At 38.5% G+C, this 20562-nt stretch overlaps 1 protein-coding gene across 2 annotated transcripts in view; it reads right to left on the bottom strand.

Moving 5' to 3' along the window:
- The window catches only part of LOC150084319 (SPRY domain-containing protein 7), a 129143-nt gene extending 109224 nt beyond the window's left edge, over nt 1-19919 (bottom strand). For both annotated transcript variants that reach the window (XM_090375166.1, XM_090375167.1), the window contains exon 1: nt 19806-19919. In XM_090375166.1, coding sequence (XP_090231292.1) covers nt 19806-19917 — 112 coding nt within the window. In that variant the 5' untranslated portion in view covers nt 19918-19919. The remainder of the gene's footprint in view (nt 1-19805) is intronic.
- Between the last annotated feature and the right edge of the window lie 643 nt (nt 19920-20562).

The following is a 20562-nucleotide window of genomic DNA, read 5'->3' as shown; positions in this document are numbered from 1 at the left end:
CCCACAGACTGGAGATGTGCAAATGTCACCCCAATTCACAAAGGAGGATCAAAGGCTGACACAAGTAATTATAGACCTGTGAGTTTAACTTCTGTTCCAGGAAAATTAATGGAGGCACTAGTTAAAGAAGCACTGCAGGATCATTTAGACAAGACTTCAGCTATAGCTCGGACACAGCATGGTTTTGTTAAGGGGAAGTCTTGCCTGACCAATTTGATTGGATACTATGATGCATAAGCTTGCTTTCTTGTATCAAATGCCTCTACTAATGCTAATGCTATTTTCTCCAGGATATCATCTAGTAATGACGGACAAAAACACAGTTTTGCCCCTCAGTCCCCAGTAACCCTTGAATGGAAAGGGATGCTAAGAATCTCAAGGTTCGTCACTTAGAATTATGGAACGTGAGGAGTTTGTATACAGCAGGAAAACTTGACAATCTACATCAAGAAATGAATAGACAAAGTAGATATTCTTCGTGTTTGTGAGTCAGATGGCCAGGCAATGGTAAATGTGTTACAGACAATTGTATGTTTTATTACGCAGGCACTGATGACCGAAATCATAGAAGTTGGATTTTTGGTCAATACTAAAGTTTGTAAGGCAATAAAAAATGTATTACCTTACTCAGAAAGAGTGATGATGATTCAATTAGCAACAAAACCTTACAGCTTAAATATAATTCATATTTTTGAACTAACAGCAGACAAATATGAAGAGGTGATTGAGGCATTTTATGAGCAAATTAAATCAATGCTACAACTATACAAAAGCAGAGACATCACATTGATAATGTGTGATTATAATGCCAAAGTTTGTGCTGGTGAATGTAGAGGGACTGTGGGCAAGTTTGGACTCGTATGCTGAAGAAATGTTTAAGGAAGCTACAGAAGGATGTATAGAAGAGATAAAGATTAATGGCAATACTGTAAACGTGATAAGATATGCAGATGATAATATTCTGCTAGCCAGCTTCGAGAATGATTTACAATCATTAATGGACAGAGTAAATAGAACAAGTGAAACTTCTGAACTGAAGTTAAAATTAAGAAAACAAAATTCATGGGGATCAGTAATAAAGAAGTACAAACAAAAATTACAATCAATAATAAAGAAATTGAAAGGGTTAAAAGTTACCATTGTCTTGGATGTATGCTGAGCAAGGACTGGGACCATTCTATTGCAGCTATATAAGCACATGCAGCTTTCCTTAAAATGAAGAAGCTTCTATGCTGCAGTGATCTTAGGCTTCCTTTAAGAACAAGAATACTGAAATGTATTGTCTTTTCTATCCTTTATGGAGTTGAGACCTAGACACTGACAAAGAAGACCCAGAATATGCTTTTGAGATGTGGTGCTATAGATGAATATTAAGAGTGTTATGGAGTGATAAGATAAAGAATGATGAGATCATATGAGAGAGAGAGAGAGAGAGAGAGAGAGAGAGACATAAATAATTAACACCATTAAGGAGAGGAAACTAAAATATTTAGGGCATTTTATGAGGAATCACAAATATTAGATGTTTCAAATGATAATCCAGAGCAAGATAAACGGAAAAAGAAGTCAGGGGAAAATATCTTGGTTGGCAAAACCTAAGTGGTATGATCAGAGTAACAAGGGTTTGTTTAGGGCTTATACCTCATGTATGTCCATTGCAAAGATGACAACCAAACTCGGCAAAGAGACGGCACATTGAAGAAGAAAACGTAATGTGTGACAGTCTGAGTATACACGTATTGTTACATTATCTATCTGTAATTTATGTATGCACGCAAAACTATATATGTTTGGGAGACAATGTTTGCTTATGTGTGTGGCTGTGTGTATATGTGTGTAAGTCAATACATAATTATGAATATTGTTATTATTATTTCATGTGTATCTCTATTTGGTCCTTGAGGTTGTCACAGACATTCACTCAGATATGCCAGACAAGCTGTATTTCAAGTGAGAAACTAAAACTAAACACTACAAGTGAGTGGTCTTTTAGGCACCTCAGATCACAACTTGGTAATTGTCTCTTCTCCAATGGAGCCTTTACCCTATGGCTATTCCCAACCTCATGTTGTTTGGCATTACAAAAATGCAAAATGGGATTACCTGCGAGATTTCTTTTCTTTTTTTCCTTGGTTGGATTACTGTTTCAAAACTTCTGAAGTCAATGTTTGCTCAGATTGTATCAGTGAAATTATTCTTGTAGGAATGGAATCCTTTATTCCACACTCCACTTTAAAATCTCGCCCTTTATCTTAACCTTGGTTTTCCAATAAATGTGCTAAGGCTCTTCAAGAGAAGAACGATGCATATCGTAATTGGCTTGTTTCCACTTCTTCAGTTTCATTTCTGCCTACACCAAAGCTCACAACAATTGTAAAGCAATTATTAATCAGTCCAAACTAGATTTTGAACAGGCTAAGAGTAGAACACTTGCTTCTTGCATTAATGGTAGCCAAGCATTCTGGTCTCTTGCCAAAGCTATTGGCTGCAATTTTTGCCCATCTCTGCTCCCACCTCTGTCAAAACCAGATGGTTCTGTTGTCACTTCAGCCAAGGATCAAGATGACCTGCTAGAATCCCATTTTCTTCCAACTCATGTATTAGTGATCTTGGTAAAACACCTCCCACCATTCCCAACTCACTCCATTCAATGCCTCCTGTGGTCTTCCGTCAAAAGGACGTCAGAAGGATTTTGACTAATCTTGATGCTAAGAAACCTCCAGGTCCCGATGGTATTTCTCCACTTGTTCTCAAAACCTGTGCTCCTGAACTTACTCCTGTTCTTTGCCGTTTTTTTCACTTTCTTATTCCAAAGGTGTTTTTCCTTCTGCTTGGAAATTTGCTCATATCCAGCCAGTTCCTAAAAAGGGTGACAAATCCCTCCCATCCAATTATCGTCCCATTGCAATTACTTCTAAAGTAATGGAGAAATCAATTAAATGCCAACTCTTAAACTATCTAGAAACCTTCCGTCTGATCAGTGATCGCCAGTATGGATTCCATCAGTGTCAATCCACTGGCGATATTCTGACTTATTATTATTATTAGCTATGTGGTGCAAGGAAGCCTGTGGCTTATGCTGCACCAGCCAAAAAAAAAAAATTCCCGAGTTATTCTAAGAGAGAGAGAGAGAGAGAGAGAGAGAGAGAGAGAGAGAGAGAGAGAGAGAGAGAGAGAGGCATAAGTAAAAAGGAATCACCAAGAAAGAGAAGAATGATGATATCCAGCTGAAGACTCTGGGTGTGCCAAGCCCATACTCACCAGATGTGAGCCCCTGGGATTATAGTAGAGGGCTAGGGTCCTCTTCTTAAGCCCCCAGGTGCGGCGAGTGACTATGGATGACTTGATCCTGATACTGATAGCAGTCTCAAGAACTCAACTAAAGATCTCTGCAAACCGAGCTATAAATATCCTACAAGACTGTGCCACCCAAAACAACTTAAAGATATCTCCAACAAAAACTTGCTCCATCCTACTTAAAGGTTCTCTCAATATCAAAAGGCTTCCCCAGATAAAGATTCAGGAAACAACAATTAAGCTTTCCACCAAATTGAAATACGTTGGTATTCTGCTGGATAAAAATCTGTTATTCACTCCCCATCCTACTTACCCAGCAGAATACCAACATATTTCAGTTCAGTGGAAAGCTTAATTGTTGTTTCCTGAATTTGGGGAGGCCTTTTGATATTGATTAGAAAGAATACTTGATGAGAATCAAACGAAAGAGCAAGCTGGCTTTAGGACAGGATTCTCAACTATGGATCACCTTCACGTAATATCACAGCTAATGGAGAAAGCAAATGAATATAAAACACCATTATGCCTGGCATTTGTGGATTATGAAAAGGCATTTGACTCCATACAGCATAAGGCAATGTTTCGGGCACTGGAAAGACAAGGCATAGATACTCCATATATTATGATTTTGAAGAAAATATATGAGAGTGCTACATCCTTTATTAGACTAGACAAAGACAGTAGCAAATTTAAAATCGAGAAAGGAGTTCGACAAGGAGACACAATATCTCCGAAGCTGTTTACTGCTGCCCTTGAGGAAGCTTTCAGAAGATTAGACTGGTCGCAGAAAGGAGTCAATGTGAACGGAGAGTACCTAAACCATTTACGATTTGCAGATGACATTGTGGTCATAAGCCACGATCCCAAAGAATTAGAGGAAAATCTTAATCAGTTATGCACAGTTAGTAAGGATTTTGGACTAAAGATGAATATGGCTAAAACAAAAGTAATGATGAACAAGTATGCCACGGAAAGGGAAATAATGATTGAAGGAGCAGTAATTGAAAAGGTGGAGTCATATACTTATCTGGGACAAGTTATTAGCAGTAATAATGATAAATGGCTGGAAGTCAAGAGAAGAATAAATTTTGGATGGATGGCATTCAGGAAATATAGTCACATACTGAAGAGCAATATCCCAGTTTGTCTGAAACGTAAAATAATGAATCAATGTATACTCCCCACCATGACTTATGGAAGTGAAACTTGGGCACTCACCAAAAGAATGGAAGAGAAGCTGAGAACTACACAGCGAAGAATGGAACGAATCATATTGGGAATCAGACTGTTAGATAAGAAGAGAAACACATGGATTAGGCAGCAAACTCAAGTAAAGGACATTCTTATCAAAACTAAAGAACTAAAATGGTCTTGGGCAGGACACATAGCTCGAAGACATGATGACAGATGGACTAAGAAAATAACAGAATGGTACCCAAGAGGAGCTAGAAGAAAACCTGGAAGACAAAGGCGGAGATGGATAGATGAAATTCATGAGTTTGAGTAGTAAATGGATGGCCAGTGCTCAAAACAGAAGGAACTGGAAAGTTGCTGGAGAGGCCTTCATCCTGCAGTGGATTGAAAATGTCTGATGATGATGATTTGATATTGAGAGAACCTTTAAGTAGGATGGAGCAGGTTTTTGTTTGAGATATCTTTAAGTGGTTTTGGGTGGCCCAGTCTTGTAGGATATTGACAGCTCGGTTTGCAGAGATCTTTAGTTGAGTTCTTGAGTCTGCTGCCAGCATCAGGATCAAGTCATCCACGTAGGCCTGTGACCTCACATCACCAAGGTCAAGGTTTAGAAAGCTGTCGAGCACCACGTTCCAGAGAAATGGGCCAAGTACCGAGCCTTGCTGGTCATGTGACTGAGCAGTACGGAGCACTGATGATAGGTGTATAAGGTATGTTTGTGTCAGACGGCACTTGGGATTTCTCCCATCTCCACATGTGTTCACTATATCGAGGACAGTATACTGTCAAGCCAGAGACTTGAAAGTGTGTAGGCCATGTCTGTGCAGTGCGATGTGTTGTGCCAATTGTTTATCTGGCTTATTGGCCGCCAGGCCCCTAGTGGGGGCCTTACATTGCCCATACCTAGCCACATGGAGGCTAGCCGGATGTCTCCAGAATAACAACTTGCTCTGGCGGGTCCTGCCACCTAGTTTCCTGGGATGTTACCCATTTATGGACAAATTCAATGGAAAAGTTCAGTGAAACACAAGCAGTTGCTCTTGACATCTCAAAGGCTTTCGATCGTGTTTGGCATAAAGGTCTTCTAAACAAGCTTCCACTTATGGTTTGCCAACTGTTTTTTGTAATTGGTTATCCAGTTTTCTCTCTGATCGCTCACTGAGGGTGATGGTAGATGGCTCTCTGTCTTTAACTTCTCCACTAATGCCGGTGTCCCACAAGGTTCAGTTCTTTCCCCCCCACTCTTTTCCTCTTGTATATTAATGACCTTCTTCCATTAACTGGAAATCCTATTCATAGTTTTGCTGATGATAGCACATTGCATTCCACTTTCCATTTTGAGAAACCTTGCCCTGCTCAATCAGCTTCAACTTCTCAAATATCTGCTACCAATTCCTTAAATGCCGATCTCCAGTGGGGCAAAGACAACTTAGTTGATTTCAATCCTTCTAAAACTCCGTTTTGTCTTATATCTCGCAAAAAGGATTCTTCTGCTCCTATGCTTATCTTTGGTGACACTCCGATTTCTAGGCAAGTTGATATATCTCTTTTGGGGATTACCCTGACTTCTAATCTCTCTTGGCACAAGCACATCACAAATATTGCTTCCTCTGCATCTAAAAAACTTGGTTTTCTCTTTCGCTCTCGGCGTTACTTTTCTTCCAAACAGCTGTTCACTCTGTGGAAATCGCAAATCCGCCCTACCATGGAATATTGTTCCCACATCTGAGGCGGTGCCCCCAAAACCTCTCTCAGGCTTCTAGATTTCATTCAGAAGAGGACAATTAGGTTAATTTATGACTCCTCTCTAACTGAGTCTCTCCACTCGCTGTCTCATAGACTCACTGTTTCTGCTGCATGCCTTTTCTACAGATACTTCCATGGTCACTGTTCTTCTGAATTGGCTTCTATAATTACCGCTCTCTCTCTCTCTTTCAAAACATTCCAAATACGTGCCGTGACCAGCCAACATCCATTTCCTGTCAACATCCATCCATCTTCCTCGTTTATTCATTCAACTGCCATTTTCTGGAACAACCTTTCTTCATACATATTTCCTGAAAATTTGTCTACAGAAGTTCAAGTCTAATGTCAACAAATATCTTCTTTCATCTTCTTAACCTCCAACCCAAGCACAGTACCAAGTACTATAGGTTCTGGTATCTCTCTTGTTTGGGGTTTTCATGAAAAAAATAAAATAAAATAAAAATTCAAGTGCTGGGTGAGAAATAACCAGGAAAAAAAAAAAAAAAAAAAAGTGTTATGTGTAGTTCTATTTGGGGTACTGTAGTGAGTGGGATAAGCATGTGAAAAGGATGGCTGAATATGAATGTCCTATATATGTAGATTGTTGTACCCCGCTAATCTCCACTAATGCCAGTGTCCCCCAAGATTCAGTTCTTTTAACCACTCTTCTCCTCTTGTATATTAATGACCTTCTTCCATTGACTGGAATATGTACATTAAAAAAAAAGTTGCGCACAGATAGGCCCCGTTTTACGATGGCCTATTTTACGACTTTTCACATTAATGACTGTTTCAAAATATTACCTGAAAAAATAACAAAAAAATCGCAACTCAGTAACACGTTGCAGCAACACCTGCAAGTCCAAACATGCACTAGGCGTTTCTTTTGTTTTTCGTGATGCATTGTGGATGGAATGATAGCTACGCCAAGAGTTATTATTATTATTAATAGCCATATGGTGCAAGAAAGCCTGAGGCTTATGCTGCACCAGAAAAAAAAAAATTCCCAAGTTACCTTGAGGGAGAGAGAGAGAGAGTCAAAAGTAGAAGGAAATCACCAAGAAAGAGAAGAATGATGATATCCAGCTCAGGATCCTGGGTGTGCCAAGCCCATACTCACCAGATGTGAGCCCCCGGGGTTCTTTGTTTACAGTGTACCATGTTCGTTTCATTGTGAATTTTCCCTCAATTGTTAATGGGTTACACAGTGTTATTTCTCATTAATAATAATTTTTGTTTAACTATGAGCTCTAAGCATAGGGCAGTTTCTGTGCCAGGGGGCCAAAAAGAGTGTAAAACACTAACAATTAAGGAGAAAATGGATGTGATCATCACATGGAGTCTGGTGAGCATCGGTCGGATGTGTGTAAGGCGTTGAGTTTAGCACCTTCTACTGCAGTGGTTCCCAACCTGGGCTCCGCGTACACTCCAGGAAAATAAAATAGCTAGAAATTGAATGAAATTAAAGAATTAGAAACATAAATTAGAAAACTAGAAATCACATTCAGAATAAAAATTCCCAACCATGTGTTGTTTGGCATTACAAGAATGCAAAATGGGATGACCTGCGAGACTTCTTTTCTTCTTTTCCATGTTTGGATTACTGTTTCAAAACTTCTGATGTCAACGTTTGCTCAGATCGTGTCAGTGAAATTATTCTTGCAGGAATGGAATCCTTTATCCCACACTCCACTTTAAAATCTCGTCCTTTATCTAAACCTTGGTTTTCCAATAAATGTGCTAAGGCCGTTCAAGAGAAGAATGTTGCATATCGTAATTGGCTTGTTTCTAATTCTTCAGTTTCATTTTCTGCCTACACCAAAGCTTGCAAGAATTGTAAAGCAGTTATTAATGAGTCCAAACTAGAGTTTGAACAGGCTAAGAGTAGAAAACTTGCTTCTTGCCCCAATGGTAGCCGAGCATTTTGGTCTCTTGCCAAAGCTATTGGCTGCAATTTTTGCCCATCTCTGCTCCCACCTCTGTCCAAACCAGATGGTTCTGTTGTCACTTCAGCCAAGGATAAAGCTGACCTGCTAGCATCCCATTTTTCTTCCAGCTCATATATTAATGATCTTGGTAAAACACCTCCCACCATTCCTAGCACGCTCCATTCAATGCCTCCTGTGGTCTTCCGTCAAAAGGATATCAGAAGGATTTTGATGAATCTTGATGCTAAGAAAGCCCCAGGTCCTGATGGTATTTCTTCACTTGTTCTCAAAACCTGTGCTCCTGAACTTACTCCTATTCTTTGCCGCCTTTTTTCACTTTCTTATTCCAAAGGTGTTTTTCCTTCTGCTTGGAAATTTGCTCATATCCAGCCAGTTCCTAAAAAGGGTGACAAATCCCTCCCATCCAATTATCGTCCCATTGAAATTACTTCTACTCTTTCTAAAGTAATGGAGAAATCAATTAAATGCCAACTCTTAAACTATCTAGAAACCTTCAGTCTGATCAACGATCGCCAATAGGGATTCCGTCAGTGTCGATCCACTGGTGATATTTTGGCTTATGTTACCCATTTATGGACTAATTCAATGGAAAGGTTCGGTGAAACACAGGTAGTTGCTCTTGACATCTCAAAGGCTTTTGATCATGTTTGGCATAAAGGTCTTCTAAACAAGCTTCCATCTTATGGTTTGCCAACTGTTTTTAGTAATTCGTTATCCAGTTTTCTCTCTGATCGCTCACTGAGGGTGATGGTAGATGGCTCTCTGTCTTCTAACTTCTCCACTAATGCCAGTGTCCCCCAAGATTCAGTTCTTTTAACCACTCTTCTCCTCTTGTATATTAATGACCTTCTTCCATTGACTGGAAATCCTATTCACAGTTTTTCCGATGATAGCACATTGCATTCCACTCTCCATTTTGAGAAACCTTGTCCTGCTCAATCAGCTTTAACTTCTCAAAAATCTGCTACCAATTCCTTTAATGCCGATCTTCAGGTAATTCTCCAGTGGGGCAAAGGCATCTTAGTTGATTTCAACCCTTCTAAAACTCAGTCTTGTCTTATATCTTGCAAAAGGATTCTTCTGCTCCTATGCTTATCTTTAGTGACACTCCAATTTCTCGGCAAAATGATATATCTCTTTTGGGGATTACCCTGACTTCTAATTTCTCTTGGCACAAGCACATTACAAATATTGCTCCCTCTGCATTCTAAAAAACTTGGTTTTCTCTTTCGCTCTCTGTGTTACTTTTCTTCCAAACAGCTGCTCACTCTGTATAAATCGCAAATCCGCCCAGCCATGGAATATTTGGGGGCACCACATCTGGGGAGGTTCCCCAAAAACCTCTCTCAGGCTTCTTGATTCCATTCAGAAGAGGGCAGTTAGGTTAATTAATGATTCATCTCTAACAGTCTCTCCACTTGCTTTCTCATAGACGTACTGTTTCTGCTGCATGCCTCTTCTACAGATACTTCCATGGGCACTGTTCTTCTGAATTGGCTTCTATAATTCCTGCTCTATCTTTCAAAACAGTCCGAACACGTGCCGCCACCAGCCAACATCCATTTACTGTCCAACTTCAAACCCACAGAACCAACTTTTCATCTTCCTCATTTATTCATTCAACTGCCATTTTCTGGAACAACCTTCCTTCATACGTATTTCCTGAAAATTACAATCTACAGAAATTCAAGTCCAATGTCAACAAATATCTTCTTTCATCTTCTCAACCTCCAACCCAAGCACAGTACCAAGTACTATAGGTTCTGGTATCTCTCTTGTTTGGGGTTTTCATGAAAAAAATAAAATAAAAAAAAAAGTTGATGCTTTAGTAAAAAATTATGAAATATTAATTGAATACTGCAATGAGCAAGTTAACGAATGTAATGATCCTATTAGTAAATACTGTTTACAAATTTTGACAAAATCACAATATCATATGGCATTAATTGCACTCAATGATGTATTAGGAGAGCTTGAATTGCTTTGCAAATATCTACAAAAAAATGTTTAAACATTATTAGCATTAGCATTAGTAGAGGCATTTGATGCAAGAAAGCAAGCTTATGCAGCATCAGCCAAAAAAAAAAAAAAAACCACTTCCACTTCACCCCTCTGTTCGTTCAAAATACCTGTCCAGCTGAGCCTTAAACTTATTTAGGCTATCAACTTCCACGCCAAGGGATTGAAGTCTCTTCCACCAATCAACCACTCGCTGGCTAAAGGCAAATTTCCGCACGTCTATCTTACATCTGTCTTTCCTCAATTTGAATTTATGCCCTCTCAGGTGATTATTCTGAGCGAGAGGAAGAATCCCATCAGCATTGAGCATGCTCAAACCATTCAATGCTTTATACACCTCTATCAGATCACCTCGCTGGTGCCTAGTCTCCAGACACTGTAATTTGCAAAACTTAAGCCTTTCTTCATAAGAGCACCCCTTTGTTCCATTCACTAATCTTGTTGCCCTTCTCTGTACTCGTTCCAGCAGCTCTACATTCTTCTTGAAATGAGGCCTCCAGACCTGTATACAGTACTCTAGGTGTGGCCTGACCATTGCCTTATACAAGGGAATAATCACCTCCTTATACCTGCTAGAAAAATTCCTATATATCATTGCCAATACACCATGAGCTACTCTTGCAGCCCATCTGCACTGCTCAGAGAACTTCATATCTGTCTGCACAACCACCCCCAGGTCCTTTTCATTCTCTACCACTGTCAGTGTAGTACCACAGAGTTGATACGTTGCTCTGGGGTTGCTGTTTCCATGTGTAGTACTTTACATTTGTCAATATTAAACTTCATTTGCCACCTCTCAGCCCATCTGCTCAACCTTTCCAGATCCTGTTGCAGCTGCATAGTGTCAGTAGTGTCCTTGACAACCCTGCCTACCTTTGTATCGTCTGCAAACTTCGACATTAAACTTGATATACCATCATCAATATCATTTATGAATACAGAAAACAATAATGGACCCAGCCCTGAGGGACTCCACTAATAACATTAGTCCACGACGAGCAGTGTCCATTGATTACCACTCTCTGTCTTCTCCCCCTCAGCCACCCCTTTATCCACAGCAGCAATTTGCCTCCAATGTCACACTGCTCCAATTTGTGCAGCAGTCTTCCATGTGCAACAGTATCAAAAGCCTTTCTAAGATCCAAGTATATAATATCAAAGTTATTCCCTGCATCCAGTTCCTTTGTGACTGCATCATAGTATCCAATCAAATTGGTCAGACAAGACTTCCCCTTAACAAAACAATGCTGTGTCCGAGCTATAACTGAAGTCTTGTCTAAATGATCCTGCAGTGCTTCTTTAACTAGTGCCTCCATTAATTTTCCTGGAACAGAAGTTAAACTCACAGGTCTATAATTGCTTGTGTCAGTCTTTGATCCTCCTTTGTGAATTGGGGTCACATTTTCACATCTCCAGTCTGCGGGTACCTCCCCTGAGTCCAAGGAAGCTCTCATAATTATGGCTAAGTGTTTGCTTACTTCCTCTGCTGCCTCCTTTAATATAACTGGATAGATCCCAATCACCCCAGGTGCCTTTCTTGTGTTTATCTTCAACAGTTTCTCCTCCACTTTACTCTCGGTTATTACAAGATTCTCTAGCTTACTGCTAGAGTTGAATACACCCCTGGCTTTCTCCTCACTAAATAACTCCTCATGTGTGAATGTTGATGCAAAATATTCATTTAGTTTGTTAGCTACCTGAGCAGGATCATCAACAGTTGACCCATCGATATCAAGTGGACCAATCTGATTCATCCCCTTCCTTCTAGAGTTTACATAAGTAAAGAACTCTTTGCTGTTTTTCTTTGCATCCCTTGCCAAAGATTTCTCGTACTCTGCCTTCGCCTGCCTAACCTCCTTTGTAACTTGGTTACAGATCAACTTGTATCTATCATAGGCTTCTGTGTCACGTGTTAATTTGTATGTATCCCATGCATGTTTCTTCTCTGCCATATGCCTCATCAGTTCATCTGACATCCATTTAGGCCTAAACCTTGAACAATATTTGTTAGTTGGTATGTATAGCCTAGTAGCTTCCAAGATAAGTTCTTTGAATGCTTCCCATTTTGCATTTGCTGTTGGTAACATCATCAGTTGGTCCCACTGTATAGAATTTAAATACTGTCTCAGTCCATCGTAGTCGCCTTTACGAAAGCAATAACCCTTCCCTTTACCCCTAATGGTAGTTACCTCTTTGAGTAAATCCCACTTCAGCACACTGTGATCACTGCCACCTAGTGGTTCATTTATCTGCAGATTCTTAATGCATGAAGAATCACTGCTGATAATCAAATCAAGAGTATTACTCCCTCTAGTTGCCTCCCGAACATGCTGATGTAGAAAACAATCATCCAATAAATCCACAAAAGCCTTGCTAGTGTGTGAGTGACCAGCCGCCAAACTCCAGTCAATATCTGGGAAATTAAAATTTCCCATTATAAGACTCTCTGATTTACTGGGCCACTCTATTTCCCTGTACAGTTTCTTATTATACTCATCAGAGTCATTAGACCTATAGCACACTCCTACTCTCAATTTTGATCTCCCAATGCTTATGTCACACCAAACTGACTCGACACTGCACTGTCCAGCGATGTCCACTGGCTTCACTTCCTTGGATTTTATGTATTTCTTAACTAATAGCATAACCCCTCCTCCCTTCCTATCCAGTCTATCCTTTCTGTAGACGTTGTACTCCCCAAATTCCAGTTCTGCATTCCTTATATCTGTGTGACACCAAGTCACTGATATCCCAACAATATCTGCCTTTGATGTTTTGAGCAATACCTCAAATTCATCAAATTTATTTACTAAACTCCTAGCATTGGTGTACACGCAAGTATACATGCACCTATTTCTATTCTTAGCTACCCTAACACAACCCATGTGTTTACTTGCATCGCAATGACTCCCAGCAGTCTCTGAAATATACTGAATCTTGTTTTTCAAGCTTCTGCTCATTCCAATAGAAGCAGTGCAAGAATCTCTTTCATGTCTGCCAGTGGCTAATCTATTCGTGTTAATCTATTCGTCTTTGTATCCCCCCAAGCTAGCAGTTTTCCGACCCACCTAATCTATTTTCCCGGAAGTTTCGGGAAGTTGTACAAATGTAAACCCCTGGCTTTTTGGCCGTGAAGGGCATTAAAGATTATCTCTCTCTCTCTCTCTCTCTCTCTCTCTCTCACTGCCTCGATAGCATCAGCAAATATTCTTGCACCCTTTCTATTTAAGTGTATCCCATCCCTGTAGAAGCAATCTCTCCTGTTAACAAGTACAGTCCAGGCTGAAAAAAATTCTACCCCTTGATCCTTGCACAATCTTTCCAGGGCCGAATTGATCGACAAGGCTCTCATCATATACTCCCTCCTATCGTGTCTGGGCAGAATTGCAGACACTTTCAAATTAAACCCTTTTTCACAGCTTTTTTTCAACAGTGACCTGTACTTGTTAAAATTATTGATGCACATCAATATGTTAAAGCTAAAATAAACAAATTAAGAAGCCAATATCTTGGAAAAAATATTTTCTGGAGTGAAAATGTGAAAAAAGTATTATCAAAAATTTAAAGTGATGTTGACACTGCTGCTATAATTTGCTTTATCAAACGTGTATGTGATCACTTAGATAAAAGATTTCCTGATGATGAATTAAACGATTGTAAAGTATTTGATATTAATGCTATCACAAATGAAAGCAATAATTTTGACTTTGGGAAACAATGTGATACAACTTGCAAAAAAATATTCATGATTTATTACAAATAACAAAAGTAATGTTATTTCTAAAATATCAGAAGAATATTCAGAATTAAAATTTATAATTGCTGAAAAAACTAAAAATGAAACATTTAAAACTTTCAGTGATACTTTAAATTTCGTACTTATAAATTTAGTTTTGTAATATATCCATTCTGTGATATTATAGGAACATTTCATGCATCAAGTGCAGACTGTGAGCGAGGATTTAGTAATATGAATTCAATTAAAACAAAAAATCGAAATAGAATACATGAAGATCATTTAAGTGACCTTATGAGAATTAAATTTCATTTAGTGAATGGTGCAACAATAAATGTAGATGTCTACAAAGTAAGGACTTCTACAAAGATCAGAAGAGAAAAATTCCAAGGAAAATAAATAACTAACTGTAAAGTGTAAATTTATTGTTAACATTTTTTTTATTATTATGTATGTCCCTACTTATAATGAAAACAATTTGTAAAAATATTGCACATATTTAATCTTGTCTGAAATTTTTTTTACTCAGGTGCATTTCTGCACAGTGCAGCTATAAGAAAAATTAGAGGGAACATTGGTCCCATGGCTAAATTCCAGAGAAACATTAGACCAACACCCAAAACTTACACTACCTCTGGTGTTTACAGTCTATACTGCAACACAGAGAATACTACATGCTTTTAGGGGAACCCCCAGTGCTGCTTGACAATAAACACTATATTCTTTCTGTACATACTGTACTCCCCATATTCAAATCCTGCTTCTCTTATATCTAGGCACTGGCGAGGTGATCTGATAGAGGTGTACAAAGCCTTGAATGGTTTCAGCATGCTCAATGCTGATGGGATACTGTCTCTTGCTCAGAATAATCACCTGAGAGGGCATAAATTCAAATTGAGGAAAGACAGATGTAGGATAGATGTGTGGAAATTTGCCTTTAGCCAGCAGGTAGTTGGTTGGTGGAACAGACTTCCATCCCTTGTTGTGGAAGTTGATAGCATAAATAAATTTAAGGCTCAGCTGTACAGGTATTTCGAACAAACAGAGGGGTGAAGTGAAAGGGATTTTTTTTTTTTTTTTTTTTGGCTGATGCTGCATAAGCTTGTTTTCTTGCATCATATGCCTCTACTAATGCTAATCTTTGTGCTGCAAGCAAATGTTATATAAATTCTGTGATGGGCACTATTGTACCGTGTGTGTGTGTGTGTGTGTGTGTAACAGACAGATAGGATTAGAAATACAATGTACTGGAAGGGCAAGTACTATATGTGCTCTAAGGAAAAACTGGATCATATTGAGTGAGAAGTGTTTTCTCAGAAATGTAACTGAATGGAAAGCGACAGGCAAGAGAACAAGGAGGAAAACTGGAACACTGGCTGACTGATTGAGTTTGATGGGAACAAAAGCTAACGGAAAGGAATAGTGACTGGGAGGGAAGCAGATGTGATTCAGTTCTGGATGTTATTTTTCATATGGCACAGACCTGCCATGTGAAAAAAGAATGCATAATCATCATCGTCAGTCAAATCAGCTCATGGTATCAGCATTACTAACTAGAATAAGAGCACAAGTCCTCAGTTAAATTGCACTGATTCTCCACCACCAAAGAAACTCAAGGCAGCACAAACAGCTGTAAAAGTCTAACTGATTCACTGCTGGTTGATGCACATACAAGTGAAGCAGTTTTTAATTCATCTGAATGAAAAAAAAAAAAAAACCACCTGACTTTAAGAACTATTTTTTTTCCAATTTTCAGAAGAAAAACCAGGTATTTTTCTTCTGCAAATTCAAAAAACTTCAGATTCTGACTAATTCACACACAGTAAGAAGAAAGCCCAAAAATAACTCTGCCCACCTCCATCTAGACTGATTCCTATGATTTCTGAATTCAGTGCATTAAGGTCGGAGACCAAGCCAGCGGTGAGCATGTTAATGTGTGTGTAATGCTAGAACTTGCTACATGTTGAATTTGTTGAACAGAATAAAAGCTGATATACAACATTACTGTCAAATGGTAATCTGTATGTGGTTAGGCCAAAAAGCATAGAAGGATTCTTGACAGTTTTTTCCCCCAGAATAATTCTGTGTCACCTTCTTACATTTTTTTATTCCACTGGTGTTTTTCCTTCTGTTTGGTACTTTGTTAATTTCCAACCAGGTCCTGAACAAGGGTGAAAAATCACTCCTTCATTGAAAAGGCCTTTGGACTTAGGAATTCTGTAATTCATCTGTAATGCTACTAAATAACACTGACTTGAACCTGTAAAACGTCTTTATTATGATAAAATAAAATAAAATACATACGTACTGATTGTATAACTATATGTTAAAATATTAAAATAAAATAAATGTTGTATAACAAGAATAAAATTCAATAAAATATATAAAATTAAAAGCGATAAAAGTTGTTTGAAACCACTAATACAGGAGCTTTCGGCAGCAGCGGCCGCCTTCATCAGCCATAGTGGTTGCAGGATGACCGACAATCTATATGTGCCGACCGGGCTAGCCGGGTGGGTAAAGTGCCTGCCTAGCAACCCAAAGGTCGCGGGTTCGATTCTTGCCTCGGGCTTGGATCAAAGTACTGAAAAAACCTTGGGAGGTGCATTATGACCACAGAAGCCTATGCGCCAACTACCAAAAAAAAAAAAAAAAAAACCTATATGTACCACACATCTCAGAAGGTCTGCGACATGGACTATGGAGTCTGCACATGGTTCACTTCTCGTGCATTGGAACCGGAAGATGGACAGGCCACTCTAAACCATTCGTCTCTTCAAAGAGTGGGTGAATGCAACAGCCCTTATCCATATTAAGATTGTAGTGCCCGGACGAACATATTCTTAAACTCTCCAGCCATTTCCAGTTCCAAAAGCCATGTGCCTTATCCACAATCATCACAGCTTCTTTAGCAGAAATGCCATGCCTAGTTTCCCAGGCATATTCCGCTACAGGTGAACCTCCGTAATTTGCAGTCTTAAGGGCTCTATTGTGTTTCCCTCAGGCGATCCTGCAGCCTGCATTTCATTTCCCCCCACATAACACCCCCACAATCAGGACACTTGATTTCATATATGACCACACTAGTGTCATAACCCGCAATAGGATCTTTAGTTGCAGACATTACTGTGTGCAGCCTACGCCGACCTGGCAGCTGCACACAGCATATCTTACACGAATGCAAGATACAGGGAATGAGTTCTGAAATGCCTGGATAGTAGAGAATGTATGCAGTGGAAACAGGTGTAAAAGCATCCCTGTGATGACTGTTGTTCATACCTCTTAAACACCTCTCACTAATGCACTGGGAGTAACTGCACGTTACTAGGTCTGCTGTAGCACGTTTAATCTCCTCGCCTCTCTCTTCAGACGAGGAGCAGTGGGACCCCATCCTTTCCAATAAGGCCTTAACCACACTGAAGAGAGAGGAGAGGAGATTAAACGTGTAGGAGATCAAACTGCCCTGTTTTGAACAGGGCAGTTTGATTAATTAATGAACCATCTCTTACAAAGTCTCTGTCTCACAGATATTCTGTTAATGCTGCATACCTTTTCTATAGATACTTCCATGGGTACTGTTCTGCTGAATTGGCTTCTATAATTTCTCCTTTCTCTTCCAAGCCAGTCCAAATAGGTGCCACAAGCAGTCAATATTCATTTGCTGTGGAACTTCGAACTCACAGAACAAACTTTTCTTCTTCCTTGTTTACCCCTTCAACTTCTGTTTTCTGGAACTACTTCCATTCACACGATTTCTTGAAATTACAGTCCACAGAAATTCAAGTCTAATGTCAACAAGTCTCCTTTCATCTTATCAGCAACCCAAACCCGGTACTAAGTACTATAGGTTGCAACACCTTTCACGTTTGGCGTTTTTCATAAAAAAAAAAAAAAAAAATGTGTGCACGTGTGTGTTTTAACACAGGTTCTCAATAATGACAACACATCTTAACAAATTTGGATAGGAAGCGGTGAATTCCCAAACAAAAGCCCACATCTGCTGTCTTTTGACCTCGAAGAAATGAAATGGGTTACTTTATTCCAAAAAGTGAAATGCATTTCTTATTCACCACGTGCAACAAAAAATTTAGTCTCCAAGACTAAACGAGGGTCTAATGCAATCAGTGCAAACTGTCAATTTTATTAAGAGAACTACATTGAATTCATGAATGTTTACAATTTTATTGAACATATTACGGCCTGAGCATGTATACTTATCAAAACTACAATGAGTAATCACAATGCACAGATGCAAAAATATAATGTTCTGGAGAACACGAATGCGAAAAATCTCATTAGTGAATTACTTTAGCATAGTAGAGGCATATGATGCAAGAAAGCAAGCTTATACAGCATCAGCCAAAAAAAAAAAAAAAAAAAAAAACACTTCCCATTTCACTCATCCAATTCCTCCAAACATTTGTCCATTTCTTCCTTGAATTTATTTAAGTGATAGTAGGAGATGTATGCAGTAAAGAATAAATAAAACTTCTACAACGACAGATGGAAGTTTGTTCCAGAAATCAACTACCCACTGGCTAAAAGCCAATTTCCGCACATCTATTCGACAACTGTCTTTCCTCAATTTCAGTTTATGCCCCCTCAGATTTGTAATCTGAGCAAGAGGAAGAATTCTAACTAAAGGTCTACTTTCTCCCTTAATATAAATGGATAGATCCCATCCACCCCAGGTACCTAAATTATGTTTAGGCTTCAACAATTTCTCTTCCACTTCCCTCTCAGTTATCACAAATGTCAAATCTTCCTACTCAGTTATCACAAGTACACCTTCAGCATAGCCTATGCCTGACATATACAATGAATTTATATATTTATATACAGGTTTTTGCTCTATTACTAATAATTAACTAATTAAATTATAACTATTATAATCAATTCAAAAAATTTTAGTTAAGCTAATTCGTTTATTTGGTGTTGCAGTCTATTTTGATGAATATTTACATATCTTAAGAAAATTGACTGGACATCAGTGAAGAACAACGAACATTATCCTAATGGCGAAAGGCTTAGAAGTGTAGTCTTCAGAGCTTAGCAAATAGATACCTTGGTGAGGGGAGGAATATTTGAATGGAGTGTATACGGGATTGCTTAGTAAAACGAATGAATGGAAATATTCTAACTCACAATTCCAACAAGAATCAGAGGGCACGACTATAAAATCTTAGGGGTAGAATATGTGAACTGGAGAGTTTGGTAAAGTTGGAGGAAGAATTAAATATGTACTTTTTTTTTGACAATGGGAATAATATTAGACGTTCGTTTGTTGTTTATTTCCCTCTGACTCATGCAGAATAAGTTTTTGTTTTGATGCAAAATAATTACCTTAAACGAATCTGTTTTTAATTACCTTCTAATAACGTTTTAAATAAGTATGCAAAACTTCAAAAATAATTTCTCTCTTCCCAAACAAATTATGTTAAATTAATAAATACTAACTCGTATTTAGTAAAATAGTTTTCTACTAAACGCGCATAATTTTAGGACTTCAAACACTAAAATTTAATTTTAGCTTTCAACTCTGTTTACAACTCTCTCTCTCAATAAGCATACTATCACATGTCTTAGACAACGATAAAACTGAAGTTTTAGTTTTTGAATTTCATATTAATAACATCGTGTCAGTGGAATCATGAACGAAAAATTAAAAAAGTAAGCACTAATACAGATGACATATTCAAGAAATCAATATTATGAATCTTGTAGCTAGTGTTCAGAAAAGAAGAAAAATAATAATCCGCTGTTTGGTATGGCAAGTGCTACTGGAAGTAAGTTGTGTTGAAAATGAATAATGAGCATTTTTTAAACTTTTTTTCCCTTTTTCTTTCAATGAATAATGTACTTGCCCATGTGTGAGGTATCCAAAACTACAATCGGTTGCTCTTTCATCGGAACATAGCCACTACCAACCCCAGTTCCATTGAAACACACTCGAAAACATCCAAAACACGCAGCCATCATCTTGCATCAACTAAAATTTCACAAAAGCACCACCTAACCACAACGTAGTAAAACTCTGTGCTAACTAGACGTGTTCTGTTACGTAATGCCTATGCAATTGAATCTCAGCATCTTTAGTAACCGATATTCAATCTTCCTTTAATAGTAATATTACAATTGAACCGTTTACTATTAGTTGTGCGTTCAATAAAATGCTATAAAATATCTGATTAAACTTGGACAAAAGTCTTAGAATTTTAGTCTGAATGCTGTTTTCTGTTTGCCTCCTTCTTTCTCTTTTTACTGTGTAAATAAAAATATAACCCCAGGGGCTCACATATGGGCTTGGCACACCGAGGGTTCTCAGCTGGATATCATCATTCTTCTCTTTCTTGGTGATTTCCTTCTACTTTTGTGTGTGTCTCAATCTTAGTGTAACTGGGGAATTTTTTTGGCTGGTGCACCATAAGCCTCAGACTTCCTTGCACCATACAGCTAATAATAATAATAATAATAATAATAATAAAGCAGGTTCAAAGGAAGATCACTAGGAGTACTTGCGCGTGATTTAGAACTTGCATTAGTTAGATTATGCTGTAACCCCAGGGGCTCACATCTGATAAGTTTGTGCTTGGAAAACCCAGGGGCCTGAGCTGGTTATCA

The sequence above is a fragment of the Mastigoproctus giganteus genome, chromosome 6 (genome assembly GCF_048544385.1).
Source record: "Mastigoproctus giganteus isolate SK-2022 chromosome 6, ASM4854438v1, whole genome shotgun sequence".
Lineage (NCBI taxonomy): Eukaryota > Metazoa > Arthropoda > Arachnida > Uropygi > Thelyphonidae > Mastigoproctus > Mastigoproctus giganteus.
The sequence above is the reverse complement of the archived record's forward strand: the minus strand, read 5'-3'. Positions and strand labels throughout refer to the sequence as shown.